We start from the raw sequence: 10001 nt of genomic DNA, 5'->3' as shown, positions 1-10001 counted from the left end.
ACTGCATGACTTCCAATTACAAGGTTGTGGGTTCAAATCCTACCAAGCTAACCGCTGATTTCACAAATGACTAAATAAGTGTCCTTGTCTAGTTACTGAATCACAATTTCTTGATTTGTACTATTCATAATCATAGACACTAATCAAATGTTTAAAGGTATAAGCGCTTTAGATAATTTATTCCTGTCCAGACTATTATTCAGATTATTATTTTTAATTTTTTAATTTGTTCAAAATAACTTACTCAGGTGCCCATCATAGGACAAGCAACTGAAGAATATGGATGTAAAATTTGTTAAATTGAATGTCTTATAAATTATAAAGTGTTTTTAAGAAGAGTTTCATTTTTACAAATGCAAAGATTTGTGTTTATAGAGTAATTAAATAGCTGCAGAATTATATTCCTTAAAATAAAAAAGTTATTTTCAGCAATTATTATAATTGTAACTCCAAATCATGAAAGTGTAAAATTCAGATTTACATCACAACCAAAGGTTACAAATTAATAAACAAGAAATGCAATAAAAAACGTATAATTGTAAGTTGGCTCATATTTTGTTTTTTAATGATACTTTGTTTTCAGTTTCCTTGCTCTGTGGTTTTCAGGAATCTGGCTGATGGATAAATTTGCAATGTGAGACTTTAAAACAATAGAGGGCGGGCCACTCACCTGTACCTGTCTATTGTTCTTGCTCGTCATTGAGAACAAAAAAAAAGGACTTGTGAGTGTGGCGCCCTCTATTGTTTCAAAAATCTCCTGTACATGCACAACTGTTTCACTATTTGTTTCTGATTTATTAGTTGGGTTTCCTCTCACAATGGAAATGGAAAAATGTTGGACTAATTTTAGACCTTTTGTTTCTTTTTCATTGTTCATCCCGCGCTTCTTCCAACTGAATTCTACCTCTCTCTTTTCACTTCTTTCTACAAGTACTTGAACTGCTTCTGTTATGCTAAACACTGTATGTGAGTGATGTGTTGCCACTTTGCCTGTGAGAAAGGCGGCTATAGTCAAAATGTAAGGTTTACAAATTTTGTTTAATAGATATTTGATGTCATACGCGCCTCTCTTGATATTCATGCATAGCGTCATAATCCTAACCCAAAATGAAGCCATAGGCGCAAGTCCTCCACCACTTGCAGTGGCTGCACATATGGCCTCATTTTAGGTTAGAATTGTGACGTACTCGTGCATTAATATTAAGAGAGGCGTATTATAGGGCATCCATGCCTAGAGGTCAAAAGGAGGTTGTTCATTGGCCAATCATGTGCGCCTTGCGTAATCTGTGCGTTTCCGTTGTTGCATCACTCAATGGCGGCTTAACTTTGTCGTCGATGCAAAAGGTCCATACCATAAGTCATTTTGTTGGTAAGCAGCAGCGCAACAGCTCATTCTATTCTCTATCATGTCTATCCCAAATATCTTCAAGGATGCCAATTTAACTTCTCACAATTGAGACAAACCTTTTGTAATTTAAAAAGCCAAGACAGTCCTCTCTGCTGGGTACTCATTGACTTTATTCACATTAAATTATAAACTTCAGTTTTAAGAAATATGTAATCATCATTTAAAATCTATAATACTGTTGTAAAAATATGTCCTTTAACGGTTGACTAAATGTTATAATTTCAAGAAATGTTAAAACTTGCATTGTTTGAAATAATTGACTCAATTTTATTTAAATACAATATTAAGCATGACATTGTGTATTCCTTACAGCTCACGAATCTTCCCGTAAAAAAAAAACCCCTACATGACACAAAAAAAATGTTTTTCATCATTCAGCTGAACAATTGTATAAGAAGCTTGGGAAAATCATCATACACCCGAGACCTGAGTAATTAAGCTATTTACTATTTTTATAAGGAATGATAAAAATTTAACTGCATTCAAACTTGTCCCAAAAAAACCTGGAAAAAATGCTGTACCTTTCTCCACATAAAATAAGTTTGGATCTCTGATGATACTAATGTGTATTTGGTTTGTGGTATAAACACCATGTGTATACCTACACTAGAGTGTCGCGGCCGAGTGGTTAAGAGCATCAAATTCAAGTTCTGGTGCTAAGTCACCGGAGTGTGGGTTGGAATCCCGGTCGTGACACTTGTGTCCTTGAGCCAGATACTTTACTATAAGTGCTTCTCTTCACCCAGGGGTATAAGTGGGTACCTGCGAAGGTAGAGGTTGATATTGTGAATGAAAAAGCTTTCGGAGCGCCACGGCAGCTCGGGGCTGTATACTTGCAATTGGGAGCTGAGAAAGATTAAAGGGATGTTATTGGCCCTATGACCAGGGCACTAATGTAAAGCGCATTGATACGGTTTATTGTTAAATGCGCTATACAAGAACTGGTTATTATTATCACACATCGAATAAACATTGATACCTCACACGCAAAACGAATATACATTGATACCTCACCGTGCAATGCCTAAAAACCCACATACTGAAGATGCTGTTCCTAAAATCTCTTTGGAAAGGTAGAAATGCCATCATTTCAATGTAACTCCAAAGATTTGGATCCCAGATTCAGACTTTTGTTAGTAGTGACTTGCGCCCCTGTTTTTTTACGCCTTCAATTTTGGTATAGCGTTTTCTAGATATTAATAGGGTGGACAGCGAAGATTATTAAAAATCTTTACCAGTTATTTTAAAAAGTGCATAACCGTGCGATTAATAACGGTAGTGTGGCCCTGAAATTGGTTCAAGTTATTTCAAAACAGAAAAACCTGTTGCCGTTTTGTTTTACCCAAAAAACTTCATCGGCTTAAATTTATAGTTTGTTTTTATAATGTACACTTGATAGAAGCCTATACAGACATGTGTCGCTACCTCTTAACTCTTAGCATCGTGTTCTGGGAAGAAAGCGGATCGTACCTTCAACCCATTTATCTCATTTTTTCTTTGGAGATAAAGGCAGTGTTCCCATGTACTTGCTGATAATGGATAGCATCACTTCATCAGCTCCGCCGCCTATCGAAAGAAGCCTGTTTAGAAAACAAACACAATTTTGAAGTTGATTAGGTTGTCATGGTTAAGTGGTTTAGAGTATCGAATTCAAGTTCTTGTGGTTTAAGTCATTGGGGCGTGTGTTGGCATTTGTGTCCTTAAGCAAGATACTTTACTTTAATTGCTTCTCACCACCGAGGGGTATAAATGGGTACCTGCAAGGGTACAGGTTGATTTTGTGTTTGAAAAAGCCTTTGGAGCGTCTAGGGAGCCCAGGGTTTGCTTATCTGGAGGTTGCTATACAAAAGCTTGCCCCAAACCATTGGACAAAACAGCGTTCTCTACAGTCTGAGGAATTCAAATTTACCAGACATTATTCAAATCTCACAAGTTTATTTGAGGTTGAAGTTCTGTAACAGACTACTCCTAGTATTTGTGAGCTGAACTACCATGTATGTCACTGTCACTTAAGAGCCAAATATGGAGAACAGAGTTGATATGAAGAACATCTCCTGACGATGATTAGAGCAAGCTAGTCGAAACATTGAGACCTATTAAAAAACTGGCTCCGCGGTAGAACAGTTAATTACGATCCTATAAGCTAAAGTAGTAGTCCCAGCCTATTTTCTATACCATCCGCCTGGGTAATAGTTCAAAAGCAGGACAGTTCTTTTCAGAACTGAGAAGTCTCCCGAACACCCGAACAATCTACTCTGCGGTAGTAGAATAAAGAAAGACAGTTTTTAAGAACAAACTCTACCTGGCAAGTAGATACACACATGGTGTTACCGCAAACCAAATATATATAAGAACATCCTGCCTGAATCCATTACAAGTTCGTACCTGAAATCCCTGTAGAATCTACTGACTAAGACTTCACTAGTGAAGCCCATACCTCCCCAGTATTGCAAACAGGAATCAGTGACTTCTCTACTGAGTCGACCTGCCTTCAATTTAGCCATGGAGGCCAACTTGGTTACATCTTTGCCCTGGGTGTATAGACCTTTAAAATGACACAAAGAAAAGAGAAGTTTTATAAATCTTTATACGGGTATTAAGGAATGCTCCAAAGGTTGACTTTTTCAACATCTTTCAGAGTGAGAACAACATCTCCGAAAAGGCAGCTACAGCTACAGTAGGAAAACTGCTTTAAAATACTGAGTTATACAGTGCTAATACACATCGGTGTGTATGGGTAAAAACCAAAAATCTAGAGTAAGTATCTCTTACTCTAGAATCCAAATTAGACTCGCCAAGGGCAGCATAATAACCATAGAGTTATATATAAAGAACTAAAGGGCGCACTGGTGATGCTGCTTGCACAAACGCGACGGGACCTCAAGGAGACACGCGCGCCATTTTGTACGCGCATTGAATACGATGTACACATTGGAGTTTTTGTTTATTAAACGCTATGCGATGCTGTTTTGTCAACTTACAAAATGGCCGCACAAACACACGCTGTGAGATGCCTGTTTTGTCAACTTAGTAAATGGCCGCCTGCGCGCATGCCGGCCAGTGCGCCCTCTAGTTCTTATATATAATTCTATGATAATAACGAACTTTATACTCACTGATAATTCTATAGACTAGAGATCTCAGCAACTCCACCTCAGTAAGAAGCTCAGCAAGACGATAATGAACCACTTGATTCTCTAGAATAGACTTGCCAAAGGCCTTTCTCTGTCTAGTATAATTGATGGTATCGGTGATTATATTTTCCAGTGGTAGTAGCACTGTAAATGAACATTGAGGAAAAAAGGTTGAGTGACATCCAGTTATCCTTGTAAGTTTTGTCTAAGTGCAAATGACATTAAATTGTGTGCCTTAATATGTTAAGAAATTAGAGCACATTGTTTAGAGTTTTTGTTTCCACACATGTTTTGATATTAAATAAGTGTAAAATATGTAAATTTGATCACTCTCCCTTTTGCATGAATGGGAAGATGTAGGTGCCCCCTTGTAACATTAATATAATAGTGTGTGTCGTGCCCGAGCGGTCTAGTTCACCAGATTTGAGCTCTGGTGCTGTCAGCAGCAGAGTGTGGCTTCGAATCCCATCATGACACTTGTGCCATTGAGCAAGGCACTTAACCATAGTTGCTTCATAAAAAGTTGGGAAGGTGGTGCTTTTTGCTCTACCAGCCAGGCTCCTAGTGGATGCATTGCTACACATGCCTGCATCCTTACAGACTGTGAATGCGGTAACCTTGTTTCAGCCCCAGGATAGGTGGCAACTCGCCCCTGGGGCAGTAGATTTGGGTAAACAGCCCACGTGCAGCCCTCACATTGCAATGGCCTTCCAGCCTTGTATAAATGGTTTGGTTTAAAAAACAACACCCATCCCAGCCTCTGTCCCTCGGCAAATGACTCTCTGAATCTTCTCATTTACTTCAAAAATATCCCGTTTTCCCTTAGCCAATCAAATCAGTGCTTACCTCCTGCAGCTGCCCACATTCTCTCTTCTTGAAACTGAAGCATCTGATAGGTGAATCCCAAACCCTCCTGACCAATCAAATTCTTTTGTGGTACTCGAACATCTTCAAAGAATAGCTGAGCCGTATCTGAACACCACATGCCGAGTTTGTCGATCTTTTTGGCTCTTACAACACCTGGCAAGAAAAAGAGCACTTGAATTTTGAGAGGCGCACAAAACAATTCCAAACTTCATAACGCAGTATTAAGCTAAGTAAAGGTAAACCAAAAATAATCATCACCGAGTCAAGATGGAGCAGTATCAAAATGAGCAGGCCTGATACTTCATGAAGGCAATGAAGGTGATTGCCTCCATGCCCCCTGGTCATTGCCTTGGTGTCCTTGAAATGTTACAGTAGAGTGAAGGTGGTGTGAGCAGGCCTGATACTTGATGGAGGCACTGAAGGCGATTGCCTCCATGCCCCCTTGTCATTGCCTTGGTGCCCTTGAAATGTTACAGTAGAGTGAAGGTGGTGTGAACAGGCCTGATACTTCATGGAGGCACTGAAGGCGATTGCCTCCATGCCCCCTGGTCATTGCCTTGGTGTCCTTGAAATGTTACAGTAGAGTGAAGGTGGTGTGAGCAGGCCTGATACTTCATGGAGGCACTGAAGGCGATTGCCTCCATGCCCCCTGGTCATTGCCTTGGTGTCCTTGAAATGTTACAGTAGAGTGAAGGTGGTGTGAGCAGGCCTGATACTTGATGGAGGCACTGAAGGCGATTGCCTCCATGCCCCCTTGTCATTGCCTTGGTGCCCTTGAAATGTTACAGTAGAGTGAAGGTGGTGTGAACAGGCCCGATACTTCATGGAGGCACTGAAGGCGATTGCCTCCATGCCCCCTGGTCATTGCCTTGGTGCCCATGAAATGTTACAGTAGAGTGAAGGTGGTGTGAACAGGCCTGATACTTCATGGAGGCACTGAAGGCGATTGCCTCCATGCCCCCTGATTATTACCTTGGTGCCCTTGAAATGTTTACAAGTTCCTCATAGGAACCAGGGCTTGATTTAGACACTAGCCCGGCGTGCAATCACTAGTCAAGAGTGCCAAGTCACCACCAAGAGCTAGTGAAAATTTGTGCGGGCTGAGTCAAAAGTACAGCTGACTACCCCGACGGGCTAGTCAAGGTAAAAAGTTAGTGCAAGGCCTGGGGACCCTTGTCCTTAGTGCCCTTGCCCTTTCATCGAAGCATATAGGCCTGAATGAGTCTTTCAAAAACACTGACACAAACCTTACTGTATCTTTGACGACATTTGAAACTAAAGGAGAGAAAGACCTTGTCTTACCTTTGGTGTCCATAGGGACGCAAATCAGAGATTTATTCTGATGTGATGATCCACCACTTGTGTTTGCAAGGAGACAGCACCAGTCTGCTTTAATTCCATTGGTTGTCCACATCTTACCACCATTAATGATGTAGTCTCCACCTTGTTTCTCCGCTTTGGTCTGTATGCCTAAGAATGAACAAAAAGTACAAAACTTTAAATATATTTGTGTTAACAGTCTTTCCGTCAATCATTAACTTATAATCAGAAGACTTCAGTGTAAATGGCAAGGTTTCCAAAAGATTACTGATATCTGAACTAAGTATTTTTTTCTATGTTTGTACGAGCTAAAGGAAGTTAAAGGATACTTCATGAGTGAACTTACTCCCTGAAGCTTGCAAGTCTGAGGAAACCTGTCAACAAGGGTGCTTGCGATGTGAATGTTTTAATGATTTAAGGAATTAAATTGATGACCCAGTGACCAAGGGTAATAAAGTACAAGCGCCATGGATTTCACTGAGTGACCGATTATGAGCGCTAAATAAGAAGCCATTTTAGTTATTATTGTTTTCTACAAAGATAAACTCCATCTTACTTGCAACGTCCGATCCTGATCCAGTTTCACTGACTCCCAAGCAAGCAACGACATCGCCAGCAATCGATGGCGCTAAGAACTCTCGCTTCAACTCATCGCTTCCAAATCTAGCAAATCATTTCAGAATAACAAAAGGAATCAATTTCACTATGTCACTCAGGATTATCTGTGACAAGAGTTGTGATTGGAACATTAAAAAAGGAGTTTTTTGATTTTATATGTTTAATACAGGATTGGTAGAGCTTACAAAATAGTCGCAAACAGAGTTTATATTTTGTGATTGACTATACAAATGAGAAAATAGCGAAAACCTACACACAATTTACACCATGTAAAAACATTGTCCTTTATTATGGTTGTGCACCAATTGAAATAATCTTTTTTTCTTAAGCTTTCCAGAATGAGCTCATTTCAAAGGGAAACATTTCACAAAAATAGTTCTAGTGTGAACTTTATAAGCCTTTAAAAGAATAGCTTGCAGACTAAATTTTTTTAATCCTTATATACCTTGAATTTCTAACAAAAACACTTTCAGACAAATGCCTAAATAAAGAGATTTTAAAACTGATTTATCCCTTAATGGTGTTTGAAGCTTTGCTGGTGTGGTGAGTAGGAGTAACTATAATGAATAGTAAACCGTGAGTAAAATCTCTTTTTAGGGAGTGGTGGCTCTGAAAGAGACACCGGCTCTTTTCAGAGCCACCACTCCTTCAAAAGAGATTTTACTCACGGTTGTACTCGCAAGTTCACACAAGCGCGAGTGGAATACGGAAAAATATAGCGCTTCTGCGTCCCATTTCCAATGAGGCCGAAGGCCGAGTTGGATATGGGACACAGACGCGCTATTTCCACGAGCGCGCGTGTGATAACGTATTTATCTTCAAGCAAACTTGGCGCGTGACATAGAACACACAATACGCATGGTAGTGATATTAGCCGTGCAATATAGGTTTTTATCACCACTCCATTCTGCAAATCTGATTGGAGGATTAGCGCATACTTGAAGATAATTATATTTATAGTTTCTCTTATTTATCCTTGATGACCTTTCATGTCATACCTAGCCAATGCTGGTGTTGACATATCGGACTGAACTCCAATTGCCATTGGAATACCTCCGCAGTGAATACTTCCTAATTCTTCAGCCATGGCCATGTTGTAGCTAAAATCCAAACCGGCTCCTCCATACTCTGCCATAGGAAACAAAATATCATTAAAACTCAAGTATTTCATGCAAGAAATAAGGACTATCATTGCGAAAATATAAGTTGATGTTCTACAAAGCATGACAGATACATGGACTTCCAGCTTAACGAGGAAAACATTTGCATACATGCAAGGTTTCATCTCTTGCAAATTACAACTTTTTGTAAACAAATAGGATTGGCAAAAAAGAAATGACATGTAAGTAAACAATAAGACCAAGTGACTGGGGCAAAATCTTACTGGAAATATGAATCGCAGACTGGGTCTGGTTTTTGACAATGTTGAGCAATGAGCAGTTGATCTTATTACCTGTTGGTTTGTTAAGTCCTAAGAATCCAGCATCTCCTAGCTTCTTGAAGACTTCATGAGACGGAAACTGTCTCTCTTCCTCCCACTGGTCGACATAGGGATTAATCTCCTTCTCGATTAACTAAATAAAAAAAAACATAAAACAAACACAAACTAGATGACAATTTACTGATCGTTATGATTTATCAATAAAAGACAATTACAAAATTTGTTTTAAATTCAAATAGTTGTTTTGGTAATTTATTTTTAACTGCATTGTCAACTTATATTACAGTTAGAATAGAACTATGATTTTATGAGGTTCAGCATCTTCGTTCCACTATCGAGTTCCACTATCGAGTACTGTGGAGACCTCACTCGTGTCATATTCTAGATAGTTCTAACTTCCAGCCTGCTTAAACAAAAAAACTAGCTAGTACAGTTAAGTATTCACAGATGACAGAGGACAACTTTTGGTGGTATCCTGCCACCACTTTTTACTAATTTTTATAAAAAAGGGAATAAATTTGAGTTGTAACCAAAATCAAAATAATAAGTAAATTAATATATATTAAGGGAGCCTCGGAGCTAGGATATTAAGGGAGCCTGTTTATATTTTTCAGTCATATTAATGACTCATAGTCATATTCATAACGAATGAAAAGGTGGTGGCAGAATACGGACACTTTTTTCCAGTATGAAACAAAAAATAAAACCTGAGCCATATATCCACACCACGGTCCAATCTTATGGACTTTACAATTGCATGCAGCAGAGTGTGACGGATCAGACTAGACAAACAAAAGTTAAAAACCAAGTTGCACAGTGACCGATACAGTGACCATCATCCATGGTCACTGTACTGTATCGGTGACTGTCCATTGGAGTTGGAGGTGCACTCGCCTCGACTCGCAAAACCCTCCACGATCATGTTTTGTTTACCTTGTTAAGAGACCGTTTTAACTCGATGTGTTGTTCAGTAAAAACAGATTCATTACTGGGTTCTTCAGACGGTTGAACTCCCGATAAATTCCGAATCCCAACTCGTGAAAAACGAGTGAAGTCCGTTGTAAACAACCGACCACATCGGTGGCAATTTCTCAGTGCACTGGACATCGCCATTTTGTTAATTTAATTTATAAAGGGCGCCACCACTTTTTAATCAGTCCGTGTGTGGTCAGTATCTTGCCCCTTGTGATGTGTGGTGATTGATTGACGGTCT

The 10001-nt window shown here is 39.3% G+C and overlaps 1 protein-coding gene across 1 annotated transcript; it reads right to left on the bottom strand.

Annotated features, from left to right (window-relative positions):
- Positions 1-2349: 2349 nt before the first annotated feature.
- Positions 2350-9901, bottom strand: LOC117288489 (probable acyl-CoA dehydrogenase 6). The gene is made up of 9 exons (XM_033769368.1): positions 9722-9901; positions 8801-8921; positions 8346-8475; positions 7286-7392; positions 6712-6879; positions 5389-5562; positions 4525-4686; positions 3794-3953; positions 2350-2988 (listed from the first exon to the last, which is right to left on the bottom strand). The coding sequence occupies exons 1-9, from the start codon at positions 9899-9901 to the stop codon at positions 2895-2897; spliced, it is 1296 nt and encodes a 431-aa protein (XP_033625259.1). The 3' UTR covers positions 2350-2894.
- Positions 9902-10001: the final 100 nt, after the last annotated feature.

This window comes from Asterias rubens, chromosome 3 (genome assembly GCF_902459465.1).
Source record: "Asterias rubens chromosome 3, eAstRub1.3, whole genome shotgun sequence".
Taxonomy (NCBI): Eukaryota; Metazoa; Echinodermata; class Asteroidea; order Forcipulatida; family Asteriidae; genus Asterias; species Asterias rubens.
The sequence above is the reverse complement of the archived record's forward strand: the minus strand, read 5'-3'. Positions and strand labels throughout refer to the sequence as shown.